The 15,046-nt window shown below is 43.0% G+C and overlaps 1 protein-coding gene across 8 annotated transcripts in view; it reads left to right on the top strand.

Moving 5' to 3' along the window:
- LOC100411313 (cyclic AMP-dependent transcription factor ATF-7) overlaps positions 1-15,046 on the top strand; it is a 107,489-nt gene that overhangs the window by 90,083 nt on the left and 2,360 nt on the right. For all 8 annotated transcript variants that reach the window (XM_035256574.3, XM_017976105.5, XM_035256578.3 and 5 more), the window contains 6 exons: positions 1,354-1,511; positions 2,433-2,532; positions 3,059-3,172; positions 3,794-3,946; positions 8,708-8,905; positions 10,371-10,479. In XM_035256574.3, the coding sequence (XP_035112465.1) occupies positions 1,354-1,511; positions 2,433-2,532; positions 3,059-3,172; positions 3,794-3,946; positions 8,708-8,905; positions 10,371-10,479 (832 nt within the window). The remainder of the gene's footprint in view (positions 1-1,353; positions 1,512-2,432; positions 2,533-3,058; positions 3,173-3,793; positions 3,947-8,707; positions 8,906-10,370; positions 10,480-15,046) is intronic.

A 15,046-nucleotide genomic window follows, 5' to 3' on the forward strand; every position in this document is an offset into this window, starting at 1 on the left:
GACTATAATGCACATCACTGTATGTTATACTTCAATTAATAAGTGAGAAAGAAAAATTCATATAATTCATAAATTGGACATCAAACAGTTTAGAAAAAAATGTCATCCTAGAGGGAAGTGATTTAAAGGAAGTATCTACTAGGAGTCTGATTATTATTATTTTTAAAGGAAACCTTTCATGAAGACTATTTTTAATACATTTATTGAAATATAGTACATGTACAGAAAAGTGCATAAATAGTAATTATATAACTTACTGAATTTTTATGAAATTAATAGCCTGTATAACCAGCACCTAGAGCAAAAACATTTTATTAGAACCTCAGAAACCACCTCAGGCTTCCTTTCAGTCTCTACTGCTCTACCAGTGGTTATTAATTTTAACATCCACTATGGATAGAGAGCATCTATACTTCATCTTACTTCCCTCCAAATTTGGCTTGATAATCTCCACCTCTCTCTTCCCCCTACCTTTTTTTTTTCTGGAGACAGAGTCTTGCTCTTTCGCCAGGTGCCAGGCTGGAGTGCAGTGGCATGGTTTCGGCTTACTGCAACCTCTGCCTCCTGGGTTCAAGCAATTCTGCCTCAACCTCCCAAGTAGCTGGGACTACAGGTGCGTGCCACCATGCTCGGCTAATTTTTGTATTTTTTAGTAGAGACAGGGTTTCATCAAGTTGGCCAGGATGGTCTTGATCTCTTGACCTCTTGATCTGCCCGCCTCGGCCTTCCAAAGTGCTGGGATTACAGGCATGAGCCACCACCCCCGGCCTCCCTCCCTCTTTTCATCAGCAACAAAGTCCTAGAGACTGTCTGGAGATGCTCTCACGGCCATTATGACCACTGGCAGTCTAAGATCTTAAGAAGTTAACATGAGAGCAGTTTGTTTTATTACAGTATGATCATTATCCAAACTTTCATAGCCCTTTTTAAAGAGGTGTATTGGAGATACTGGGTTGCCTTATAACCAGTATACCTGCCTTTCCCATTGAAGTTCAGAGGACAGTTGGCATCAAGTTTAGAATGAGAGTATCTAGATTGTGAAAAATTCTAAGTCTCTAGAATTTATATGGTGATACAGTGCTGCTTCAAAGATTTCAAGTGATATTCCAACTGTCATCTTATTTATGCAGCCATTGTCCCTGAAAGGGGAGATGGCCAAGAGATCTTAATGCACCATTCCTCCTGAACGGGTGAGTGAGTTATGGGTCCCTGATCCTGATGGAATCAGGTCACAATTTACATGAGTGGCTCTAATGCTCTTTCCAATAAATTTGTACTAGATTTTACCATCTATGTATTTCCCTATAAGCACACCTTAAAGCATTTTGTGATCTGTTGGTCTCTTCTCCCCAGGAGGTTGCCCCAAAGCCTGTTGTGATCTCTACCCCCACGCCCACCATTGTACGTCCTGGCTCCCTGCCTCTCCACTTGGGCTATGATCCACTTCATCCAACCCTTCCCTCCCCAACCTCTGTCATCACACAGGCTCCACCCTCCAACAGGCAAATGGGGTAAGTACAGAGAGCAGGGAGAAATAGTGAAGGCTACATTTCTTTCCATTACATGAAACTATTTGATAAAACTGGGACTGTTTTTCAATACCCAAGGAAAACAAGTCACTGAGATTATCTCTCAAAATAAATTTCTCCCCCACAAACAGAATCTTTTTTACCTTTTTAATAGACAAGCAAATATCTATTTGGGGGTAATACTTTCTTAATTTTAGGGTTTAATAACTTCTTCAATCTAAAAAGAGGAACCCTTAAAACATTAGAAGTTCATTACAATGTGGAAGCCACACCCTATAAAGTCCGTTGGGGCAGTACTGAATGAAACACTGAAACCCGTTAGGTCTCCTCAGTTTCAGTTAGGGTTCTTGGTGTTTGCTATCTCTAATTTTATTTGTCTGTCTTCACTCCTGGCATGGTACCCATGGGTTAAGAGGCTGTTGTCAGGATTCAGATTCTTAGAGCTTATTGTTCTCTGGACCCACTAGGAAAAATAAAAAGGGACAGCTTCTTTTTTTGGTCAGGGTAGAGCAAACCATGGAAAGGAACAAAAGAAACATTCAGATTTGGCCATCATGTGACCTGATTCAGCTTTGCAAAATGATGACTTTGATCCAACTCCCCCTTTCCCAAGGCAAGCCAGTGGTAGGGATGTGTAATTGTTCTAAACCCTTTAATAGGATTAGCTTCCTACTATTTAAATTTGCTTAATTTGCAAGGTATAAAGATTTTGCCATTTTTCTCTAAAAGGTAAGCTAAGTAGGATTCTCTGCCTTCCCACTTTCATGAGGGTGTCAAGATTTTTACAGTGCTGCCCTATACCTTCCCTAACTAACAAAGACTGGAAATCTTCTGTAATTATAGGAGAAAGATCCATGGACAAAAGGTCTGTGTTACGAGCATTTCACTTCATGTCTCCTCTAGGTCTCCCACTGGCTCCCTCCCTCTTGTCATGCATCTTGCTAATGGACAGACCATGCCTGTGCTGCCAGGGCCTCCAGTACAGATGCCGTCTGTTATATCGGTGAGCTCTGTAGTTGGGGCAGCCAACCCTACCAATGTGGTAATCCTTCCCTTCCACCTGAATGGTCATAAAACACACATGAGCCCTGGGGAAATGTGGGCTCTGATCTGTATTAGTTGAGCATGGCAGCCTGCCTAAACTCTTCCCTAACCTCTGCCAATCCAGCACTGCGGAACACTAGATAAAGACTCATCTGGACAATTGGCTCCTGGTCTAGGAATTGATCTTGCCAGCTTGCTGATTAGTTGCTTTCACTTGGCACGTAGCACCTCCCAAATTGCCCAACATTTTCCTCAAGATACAGCCCCAACCCTTCCCACAGAAACTGCCTCAACACTGAAGGATTAGACTCCCTACTCTATGGTGCTCCATTGGGAAAGGTATTTCCTAGGTTGTCCCTGCATGCCCCATGGGCACGTTGCACAGAACAGGCCCTGACATGCCAATCTCAATCCTCATTTTAGGGAAACTGTTGCCCCACCAATAGTATTATGTTCCCTTCTGGTTTTTCCTTCTCTTGATCCAGCTGGCCAGACCTGTGTCCATGGTGCCCAACATTCCTGGTATCCCTGGCCCACCAGTTAACAGCAGTGGCTCCATTTCTCCCTCTGGCCACCCTCTACCATCAGAAGCCAAGATGGTGAGTATATCCCAGCCTGGGGCAATGTTGGCCTTTCTAAAAGAAGTAGGTGGTATCAGCCTAGGTCTTTCAAGTGAGCCAAACAAAGGAACCTTCTGGGGCTTGCAAAGCTAAGGACTCCATGCCATGGGGTTTGGAAAAGAAAAGCCTCTGATTCATAGCTCCCATCTCCTCTCCCCACCTTTAGAGCCTGGTACATAGACCATGGGCAGTGAAAAGAGGCAGCACAGATTGTTTGGAATGGAACACTTGCCGTTTTAGTTTTAGGGTGACAGATGGAGGGTGGGTGAGTGGGCAGAGGAGCTGGCCAAGAGGTGGATAGCTGCGTGACCAGCATCTGGCCAGGCTCCAGGAGAGAGCTTTCATCTGGACACTATTGCGTTAGCAACCCCCAGCCCCCAACTGTGCCCAGGATGATAGCCAGGGAACAGAGTAGGCATTTTAAGGATCCAGGTGCACATTTTCTCTGCCTGTCATTTTCTCTTAATTCCTCTGTTAAGAGAGAATTAGAGTGGAAATTTTACCTATCTGTAAGGTCAATAATAAAATCTAAGGCCACTCTCCTCATCCTTGATAGAATCTCATCCATAACAATCATTTTTTTCTAATCTTTGCCCACAGAGACTAAAAGCCACCCTAACTCACCAAGTCTCTTCAATCAATGGTGGTTGTGGAATGGTGGTGGGAACTGCCAGCACCATGGTGACAGCCCGCCCAGACCAGAGCCAGATCCTCATCCAACACCCTGATGCCCCATCCCCTGCCCAGCCACAGGTCAGTCGGGCTGTTAGATGGGGAAACCACATGTGTTAACATGTGTTACTCTTACTCTTTATGTCCTATCTATTTTTCAAGGAGCAGAAAATTAGAGAAGAATAGACGTCAACTTTCTAGGTTTCTTCCTGCTTACTTTGGTTCTTTTTGGCAGTTTGACTACAGCAAAATGTACATTCTTTTTATTATTTATTTATTTATTTTTATTTTAACTGAGACCATCATTTAATAGCAACAACACACCATTCTTTATTCACCCTTGTGTTAGACTTTCATGCAAACAGACTAAGTAATGCAGAACTATTGCAGTGGACTCCCTTTTTTTTTTTTTTTTTGAGATGGAGTTTCACTCTTGTTGCCCAGGCTGGAGTGTAATGACACAATCTCAGCTTACTGCAACCTCTGCCTCAAGGGTTCAAGCAATTCTCTTGTCTCAGCCTCCCAAATAGCCGGGATTACAGGCGCCAACCACCATGTCCAGCTAATTTTTTGTATTTTTAGTAGAGACAGGGTTTCACCATGTTGGTCAAGCTGGTCTCGAACTCCTGACCTCAGGTGATCCACTCGACTCAGCCTCCCAAAGTGCTGGGATTCCAGGCATGAGCCACCATGCCCGTCCCCATTTTTTTCATATTTGAGTCATGCATGGTTTAGTTTATCTGCAGAATCCTCTAAAATGTGACAGAGCCTTACTTCAAGCCACACACTAAACAAAAGAGGCCCCCCCTAGTCTCTTTCCCATCTATTAAGTCTTAAAAAATAATAACTTACCTGATAAGATTTTACAACAAAAATCATAATATATTAATGAAATGTGATGTTACAGTATTAAGATACCTCAATAGGCCGGGCATGGTGGCCCACGCCTGTAATCCCAGCATTTTGGGAGGCCTAGGTGGGTGGCTCACCTGAGGTCAGGAGTTTGAGACCAGCCTGACCAACATGGTGAAACCCCATCTCTTAAAAAAAAATGAAAAAAAAAAAAAAGATAACTCAATAAAAAATAGACTAGGCGAGGTGGCTCACGCCTGTAATCCCAGCACTTTGGGAAGCTGAAGCAGGTGTATCTCCTGAAGTCAGGAGTTTGAGAGCAGTCTGGCCAACATGGCAAAACTCTGTCTCTACTAAAAATACAAAAAATTAGGTATGGTAGCATATGCCTGTAGTCCCGGCTACTCCAGAGGATGAGGCAGGAGAATCACTTGAACTCAGGAGGCGGAAGCTGTAGTGAGCCAAGATCAGTCTGGGCAATAGAGTGAGACTCTGTCTCAAAAAAAACGAAAAAACAAACAAAAAACAAGACACACACCAAGAAATACCTCATTACCAATTAAATTCCTTTTTTATCACAAAGAAACTAAAATCCTGAAAAAGCCAGAAGGGTCCCATTAAGTTACCCATTTCTCTTCTCAAGGAGGTCTCAGTTTTAAAAAGATTCTTTGGAAACTGAATAGTCCCCAGTTTTCATATCATCTGCACTGGACAGGTGACAGCACCTGAGATTGGTTTCTAGAATTATACCCTTTGCCTGGCCCTTCTTTTCCTGATGTCACCACCTGCTTCATCAGTTACTGCCACATGTCCAAACATTTCGTGGCCATATGCTACAGTAAAGCTTGGCCAACAACAAAAGCTTTCATTCGAGTTTTCTTGTTGGAAGCTAAGCCTGCCTAGCCTTCTGTAACCCCACCAAAGCCAGTCCTGAAGATGGTAAAGCAGCAGCCCCCTTGCCTGAGTTGTGCTGCCTTCTCTCTTGGGGAAATGATATAGCTTCCTTTTTATTTTTATTTTTTTAATTTTTAGAATTTTTATTATAAATAATAGTAGAGACAGAATCTCACTATGCTGCCCAGGCTGGTCATGAGCCACTGTACCTGGCCAGCTTCCTTTGTTTTTTATTTTAAAATTTTAAAAGAGCAGGAGTCTCTCCATGTTGCCCAGTCTGGTCTCAAATTCCTAGATTCAAGCAGTCCTCCCACCTGAGCCTCCCAAAGTGCTGAGATTACAGGTGCTAGCCACCATGCCCAGCCCCAGCTTCCTTTTTAATCAACACTGATTCCTTTCCTTGTCATTCTTCCCCTTTTTCTCTTGGACTAGTCTTTCACCTCCATTCCTTGCATGAGTTACTGAATTGCCTCTAGCAAAACAAGAACCTTTCCTTTCCCTGTCCTCCTAAAGCACTAATCTTTACATGTGCTCCAGTCAGCTAAAGATAAAGAGGAGGCTGATAATCCTCCAAGAATTATGGTAAATTTCTTATACAGTGAGAAGCAGTGACCCAAGGCCTCTAGATCATTAAACTGAATTGGAAATTTCTTCTTCATTTTTTTATTTTGGGAGAGATAATACTAGTATGAATTTTAAGAAATTTCTTAATTGTTATCTATATTAATGGAGAACATAATTCAGTAGGGCTTAGAGTAGAATACAAGACTCTTTTTCTTTTTTGAGACAGAGTTTTGCTGTTGTTACCCACACTGGAGTGCAATGGCATGATCTTGGCTCACTGCAACCTCCGCCTTCTGGGTTCAAGCAATTCTTCTGCCTCAGCCTCCCAAGTAGCTAGGATTACAGGCAAGCACCACGATGCCCAAGCTAATTTTTGTATTTTTAGTAGAGATGGGGTTTCACCTTGTTGACCAGGATGTTCTCGATCTCTTGACCTCACGATCCACCCGCCTCGGCCTCCCAAAGTGCTGGGATTATAGGCGTAAGCCACCATGCCCCGCACAAAATTTTTTTTTTTTTGAGACAGAGTCTCACTCTGTTGCCCAGCTGGAGTGCAGTGGTGTTATCTCCGCTCACTGAAGCCTCCAAGAATGCCTCGGTCCAAGCATGCCTCAGCCTCCCAAGTAGCTGGGATTACAGGTGTGCACCACCATGCCCAGCTAAATTTTGCATTTCTAGTAGAGGTGGGATTTCACCATGTTGACCAGGCTAGTCTTGAACTCATGGCCTCAAGTGATCCACCTGCCTAGGTCTCCCAAATTGCTGGAATTACAGGCATGAACCACCATGCCCAGCCTTTATTTTTTTTTGAGTCAGGCTCTTGCTCTGTTGCCCAGGCTGGAGTGCAATGGGACAATCATGGCTCACTTGCAGCCTCAACGTTCAGGGCTCAAGTGATCCTCCCACTTCAGCCTCCTTAGTAGCTGGAACGACAGGAATACACCACCATGCCCAGCTATTTTATTTGTTTGTAGAAACGGGGTCTCACTGTGTTGCCCAGGCTGGTCTCAAGCTCCTGGGCTCCAGTGATCCTCCCAACCTCGGCCTCCCACAGTGTTGGGGTCACAGGCATAAGCCACTGTACCTGGCCTCACATATAACTTTTTTTTCTTTTCTGTCTTTTTTTTTTTTTTTTTTTTTCTGTTTGAGTGGGAGTCTCTCTTTGTCACCTAGGCTGGACTGTAGTGGTGTGATCTCAGCTCACTGCGACCTTTGCCTTCTGGGTTCAGGCGATTCTCCTGCCTCAGCCTTGTGAGTAGCTGGGATTACAAGTGTGCACCACCACGCCCAGTTAAGTTTTGTATTTTTACTAGAGACAGGGTTTCACCACATCAGGCTAGGCTGGTCTTGAACTTCTGACCTTAGGTGATCCACCTGCTTTGGCCTCCCAGAATACTGGAATTACAGGTGTGAACCATCACACCTGGCCACATACAACTTTTGACTCCCCATAAACCATACTAATAGTCTACTGTTGACCGGAAGCCATACCAATAACATACAGTTGATTTAACACATATGTTTTATGCTATATGTATTATCTACTATATTCCTACAATAAAGGAAGCTAGAGAAAAGAAAATATTAGAAAATCATAAGGAAGAAAAAATGTATTTACTATTCATTAAATAGAAGTGGAGCATCATAAAAGTTCATCCTCATCATCTTCGCACTGAGGAGAAAGAGGAAGTCTTGGTCTTGCTGTTCCAGGGGTGGCAGAGGCAGAAGAGATGGAGAAGTTGGAAGGGGGTCCAGAGAAGCAGGCACACTTGGTATAACTTTTTTTGTGTGTTTGTTTTTTGTTTTTGTTTTTTTTGAGATGGAGTTTCACTCTTGTTGCCCAGGCTGGAGAGGAATGTCGTGATCTTGGCTCACCACAACCTCCACCTCCTGGCTTCAGCGATTCTCCTGGCTTAGCCTCCTTAGTAGCTGGGATTGGGCTGGGCATGGTGGCTCACACCTGTAATCCCAGCACTTTGGGAGGCCGAGGCGGGTAGATCATGAGGTCAGGAGTTCAAGACCAGCCTGGCCAAGATAGTGAAACCCCATCTTTAAAAAACGGAAAAAAAAAAAAAGCAGCTGGGATTACAGGCATGCGCCACCATGCCTGGCTAATTTTGTATTTTTAGTAGAGACTGGGTTTCTCTCTGTTGCCCAGGCTGGTCTCGAACTCCTGGCCTCGTGTGATCCACCCACCTCAGCCTTCCGAAGTTCTTCAAGTACCGGCAAGATTCCCTATTGTTAAGAAACAAAAAGTAACCCTAGTTTCATTCGTCTGTCTGTCTTAGAAATAATCAGAGTTTCCAAATGAACTGTAGTTAGTCTGAGACTGAGAAGACTGGAAGGAAAGAGGAGGCAAAATTGAGAATTCCTACAAAAGAGAAGCTCAAGGACATAGTCATGAGACTTGCTGTGGTCACCAGAGGCTGGTACATCTTTTTACCCAACCTTACTACTCTACCTAACATCAGGTGTTATTTGGAAGGGACTCATGTTTCCATCAAGTAACTTCTCTTCCTTTCTGGGCACCAGGTCTCACCAGCCCAGCCCACCCCTAGTACTGGGGGGCGACGGCGGCGCACAGTAGATGAAGATCCAGACGAGCGACGGCAGCGCTTTCTGGAGCGCAACCGGGCTGCAGCCTCCCGCTGCCGCCAAAAGCGAAAGCTGTGGGTGTCCTCCCTCGAGAAGAAGGCCGAAGAACTCACTTCTCAGAACATTCAGCTGAGTGTGAGTGGATCCTGGATGATAATTGAAATTGTTGAAACTCTAGAAAGTGGGATGGAATCAGAAAAAAGTGGGACAATTTGATAGAAGATGCTAATTCTCTAATTAGGACAAATCTAGAAGCTGTGCCAGGAAGAATCTCTTAACAGTCAGAGTTGAAATCTCTTTCATAGGGGTTGGTGAAGACACTCACCATCTACCCCCAAATCTGCTACTAGAATTATCCATAAATTCGTTTAGATGAAGGAATTAGATTAAGCACCCCAGGGTGCTCTTTTAAATCATCTGTAGAATCTGACTGGGCTCATATGTTTTTGCCCTAGATAATGCAGCTTAATAAAAGAGAGAAAGAAAAAAATTGCTACAAGCACAAATAGAATAATTTTAATCTATAAACCATACAGTCTCTTGAATGAATGTTATTTTTCTTTCTTCTGATTATTAAAATATTTAACTAAAAAAGGAATATATGAATACATATTTCTATTATAAAATATACACACAAATGTATGGAATAGAAACAAAGTCCCTCTTTAATCTACCTTTTCTAGTCCTGTTCTCTTCCCTGTAGATAGATTTGGCATGTACCTTTCAGACAGATTCCTATTCCTAAATATTTTTTATTTATAGTTTTTGTGTAGGGCTGGAGGGGTTGTGTGCTTGTTTTAACATAAATAGGTTAATGGTATTTATTGGAAATCTAGCCATGGATATGGGAGATTTACCTCGCCAGGCGCTAGGCTGGAGTACACTGGTGCACTATCAGCTCACTGCAACCTCCGCCTCCCGGGTTCAAGCAAGTCTCCTGCTTCAGCCTCCCAAGTAGCTGGGACTACAGGTGTGTACTACCACACCCAGCTAATTTGTTTTTTTTTTTTTTTTTTTTTTTTTTTTGTATTTTAGTAGAGATGGGGTTTCATGATGTTGGCCAGGATGGTCTCAATCTCTTGACCTATGATCCACCCACCTCAGCCTCCCAAAGTGCTGGGATTACAGGTGTGAGCCACGGCACCTGGCCTACCTCATTGTTTTTAATAGCTGTGTAGTAGTATATTCTGTAGTATAGTTATGTTATAAGGTATGGATATTGGCTGATTTTTTGCTAGAACAATGTTGCAGTGAACATTGCATACACCTATTTTAACAGTTCTGGTAAATAGATTCCTAGAAGGAGGCTTTCTTAGTCAAAGAGCATGTGTATTATTAATTTCAGTATAATCATATTTATCTTAAACAGGAGTAATTTTTCTATTATAAATCCCTACTTTTCACTGTAAGCAACTCCTGTCATTTAATTCATGACTATACTGTCCCTGGGCTATCTGAAGCCTTGCTGGATCAGGAGTCTTGTCCCAATTCAGGGGAGAAAATTGAGGCAGTATTCTGTCCTCACTTTGGGAACAGCCACTGAGGGTGCAAGAGTAGAGGATGAATTTTCTTGATACTCTTTTCTTCCCTCCCTCCTCAGAATGAAGTTACATTACTACGCAACGAGGTGGCTCAGTTGAAACAGCTACTGTTAGCTCATAAAGACTGCCCGGTCACTGCACTACAGAAAAAGACTCAAGGCTATTTAGGTGAGTGGCTCACAACCTAAGCTAAGTCAGTCAGTCAGTAAACTGCATGTACTGAGTGTCTCAGCTGCTTAGAATTTTATAACTGCATTCTGAATGTTCTGGGGACCCCACGCTGATGAGTGAGTAGCCCTTGTGGAGCAACTAGACCTAGGAAAAAATGTTTTTGACAACAATATAGAGTTATCCTAATTATCTGTTATAGTTGGGGGTTAAAGGGTAGCAATATTTACCAGATACATAGTTTGTGTTAGGCACGCTAGAGTCTTCCCAAGTCTCTCATGAAATGGATATGTCTATATATGAGAAAACTGCACTCAGATTAGGTCACTTAGCTGAAGTTACCAAGCTGGGAAAGCGGTGAAGCCAAGATTTATATCTAGGTATTTCTTATTCCAAAGACACTGTCTTGGCCTAGAAAAGACATAAACCACAGATGATACATTGGTATTTAGGGTACATTTTATCTTTCTAATGATAGGCTGATGCTGGTTTCAGTTTGTAATCTATGAGCACACATAAAATAGTGCTAGAAGGCAATGGCCATGGAGTTGTGCTCAGGACATGCACAATTCTGAAGTTTAAATTACTGTGAATAATTGGCTTATGGGCAACAAATGCTAGTTTTCTTTTGGCAAATTAAATTCATAGAACTATTGCTATCAAATTTTGATGTATTGAATTATTTTTCCACTGTCTTTATCATTTCAGAGATGTGTTCCCGTAGAAAAGGAGTAACCATATCCCCAATTTTAAACTCTCTACATTTTAATTTTAATATGTACTTCAGGGTGCATTCATTCATTAAGTAGATATTGATGGAGTGTCTATTCTGTGCCAGGCACTGTTTTACATGCTGGGCTTATGATAGGGGAACCAAATAGATTAGATTAAATCCCTGCCCTTGAGGAGCTTATATTTTAGTGGTAAAATAAAGACAGTAAACAAGATAAATAGGTAAAATATATGACATGTTAGATAATAGTAAATGTTAGAAGGAAAATGAAAACAGGGAAGGGTAATATGAAATGTTAGCAGCAGGATGGAAATTTTAGATTAGGTGGCTTTTGAATAAAGACCTGAAGGAACTGAGGGAGCTGTATGCATTTATATGGAAAAAGGTACTGTAGGGAGGAGGATCAGCAAATGCAAAGTGGCAAGGTACCTGGTACATTCTGGGAACATCAAGGAGGCTTGGCTGGAGTTGGGGGTGGAGAGTAATTAGAGAGGAAGTCGGGGAGGTAACAGCAACATTTCATGTAGGTTCTCTTCAGTCATGGTAAGGATCTCAGCTTTTACACTGGGGGCCATGAGAGACCATTTTCAGCGGAAGAGTGATATAATTGATCTGACTAGGCCCGGGGCGGTGGCTCACCCCTGTAATCCCAGCACTTTGGGAGGCCGAGGCAGGCGATCACCTGAGGTCTCGACCAGCCTGGCTAACATGGTGAAACCCTGTTTCTACTAAAAATACAAAAAATTAGCTGGGCGTGGTGGCGCATGCCTGTAATCTCAGCTACTCAGGAGACTGAGGCAGGAGAATCGCTTAAACTCGGGAGATGGAGGTTGCAGTGAGCCAAGATTGTTCCATTGCACTCCAGCTTGGGCACAAGAGCCAAACTGTCTCAAAATAGTAATAATAATTGATCTGACTTACATTTGAACACGATTCCTCTGTTAGAGACATCGGGGTACAAGGGCAGAAGCAGCCAGTCCACTTAGGAGGCTGTTAATAGTAATACAAGCAAGGGATGATGGTAGTGAAAGCGGTGAGAACAGGTTGAATTCAGTACATATTTTGAAGTTAGGGTAATGAGAGTAGATGGGGTGGTACATATGAGAAAAAGAATAAAAAATTGCACCAAAGTTTTTGGCTTGAGCAACTGCAAGAATGAAGTTGTCATTAATTGAGACAGGGTAAAATATGGGGGAACATGGTTTGGGAAGTATATCAGGAACTCAGTTTTGGACAAACTAAGTTTAAGGAGCCTATTAGGCTTACAGGTGGAGATGTCACGCAGGCAGTTGTTATAAGCGTTTGTAATTCAGAGGAAAGGCTGAAGATAAAACTTTGGGAGTTAGCAGCATAGAGTTAATTTTGGTTTTGTTGGTTTTGCTTTTGGATTTTTTTGGAGACAGGGTCTACCTCTATCTCCCAGACTCTCAAGTGACCCTCCCATCTCAGCCTTAGTACCTGGGAACACAGGCGTGCACCACCATGCCTGGTTAACTCCTTTGTTTTTTTAAGAGATGACGTTTCGCAGTGTTGGCCAGGCTGGTCTCAAACTCCTGGACTCAAGGGATCTTCCTGCCTTGGCTGCCCGAAGTGCTGGGATTACATGTGTAAGACACCACACCTGGCCATAGTTAGTTGTTAAAGCCTTAAAACTAGATGAAGTTCCCAAGGGAGACAGCATAGACAGAAAAGGGAAGTCATCCTAGGAATGAACCATGGAGTACTCCAGCATTTACAGTTCATAGAAATGAGAACGAACCTACAGCAAGGAAGTGAGGAGGAAAACCAGCTATGTGGATGAACGTGGTGTTCTGTAAATCAAAATAAGAAAGTGCTTCAAGAAGTTCAGTAATTTTAAACCTTGTTGATGGGCTAAAGAGGATAAGGACTGTTTATCAGTATGTAGTCTACATACAGTCAGTTTTCTACTTAATCCCTGCAAGAACTCTGACATGTAGTCAGTCCATTAAACCACTTATTCTTTTTTTTTTTTTTTTTTTTTTTGAGACAGTCTCTTTCTGTCACCCAGGCTGGGGTACAGTGGCTTGATCTCAGCTCACTGCAGCCTCTGTCACCCAAGTTCAAGTGATTCTCCTGCCTCAGCCTCCTGAGTTGTTGGGCACCACCATGCCCAGCTAATTTTTGTATTTTTAATAGAGACAGTGTTTTGCCGTGTTGCCCAGGCTGTTCTCGAACTCCTGGCCTCATGTGATCCACCCACCTCTGCCTCCCAAAGTGCGGGGATTACAGGCATGAGCCACCATGCCTGTAATGCTTATTCATTATAGCAAAGATGTATTTAGTTCCTGCTGTGTGGTATAGACATTGTGTAAGTACTTGACACATGTTAAATAAGACATTGTCACTACCTCTGAGAGATTCATAGGGTCATATAAACCTATGAATAAGCTAAGGACAAATATCGCAGTCAAGGATTCGCTGAACTGGGAGCTTCCTAAGGACAGGATCCCTGTTTTCTTCTCTATGTACCCGTGCCTGGTACATGGATGATGCTCAGTAAATATTTGATGAATATATGCTATGAAAACACAAAGAATAAAACAGTTAATTTACTGAGAGTAACAAAGACAGCTTTACAGAGAAGGCAGTATTTGAATCTTAAAAGAAGACTCAGGCATTCATCAGGAAGTCAGAAACAGAACTGACTATTGAAAGTTTGCCTTTTGGCCAGGCACGGTGGCTCACGCCTGTAATCCCAGCACTTTGGGAGGCCAAGATTGGTGGATCAGCTGAGGTCATGAGTTCGAGACCAGCCTGACCAACATGGTGACACCCCATCTCTTTTTTTAATTAAAAAAAAAAAAGGAAGTTTGCCTTTTTTCCACATAATCTCTGTTTAAGCAGCCATAGAAGCTATCTGATGTTTAATACAACTCCTTAACTTGCTGAGTGTGATGACTCATACCTGTAATAATCCCAGCAAATTGGGAGTCTGAAGCAGGAGGATGGCTTGAGGCCGGGAGTTGAAGGCTGCCATGAGCTATGATGGTTCCATGGTGCCTCCATTCTGGGTGACAGAGTAAGACCCTCTAAAAAAACTTTAAAAACATTTAACTGATGAGGAACATGGAGTTACCATTGTATGTAGCTCAGGTACTTGTGTTGAGTAGTAAAATGTTAGTGTCACTTTAGGTGGAGTGGCATAGCTCATAATGTGTTATAATTGTTCATGCCAGCTAAATTTTAGTCAGAAGGGTCTAAATATTTCTTTGTAGTTTTACATGTTAACTGAACCTGGGTCAGGGACTGGCCATTCATAATGTCATTTGATTATAACTTGATATTTATCAGACTTACCTGTGGTACAACTACATGAAAAAGGCACGTTAAAAATAATGGAATAGGCCAGGTACAGTGGCTCGCGCCTGTAATCCCAGCACTTTGGGAGGCTGAGGTGGGTGGATCATGAGGTCAGGAGTTCGAGACCAGACTGGCCAGCATGGTGAAACCCCGTCTCTACTAAAAATATAAAAAATTGTCAGGCGCAGTGGCACATGCCTGTAGTCCCAGCTACTCGGGAGGCTGAGGCTAGAGGATCGCTTGAGCCCAGGAGTTCTGGGCTGTAGTGCACTATGCCGATCGGGTGTCCGCACTAAGTTCCGCATCAGTGTGGTGGCCTCCTGGGAGTAGGGGGCCACCAGGTTGCCTAAGGAGGGGTGAACCAGCCCAGGTCAGAAACGGAGCAGGTCAAAACTCGCATACTGATCAGTAGTGGGATCGCGCCTGTGAATAGCCACTGCACTCCAGCCTGGGCAACATGGCGAGACCTGTCTCTTTAAAAAAAAAAAAAAAAAAATTAGCTGGGCATGGTGG

The sequence above is a fragment of the Callithrix jacchus genome, chromosome 9 (genome assembly GCF_049354715.1).
Source record: "Callithrix jacchus isolate 240 chromosome 9, calJac240_pri, whole genome shotgun sequence".
In the NCBI taxonomy this organism is placed as follows: Eukaryota; Metazoa; Chordata; class Mammalia; order Primates; family Cebidae; genus Callithrix; species Callithrix jacchus.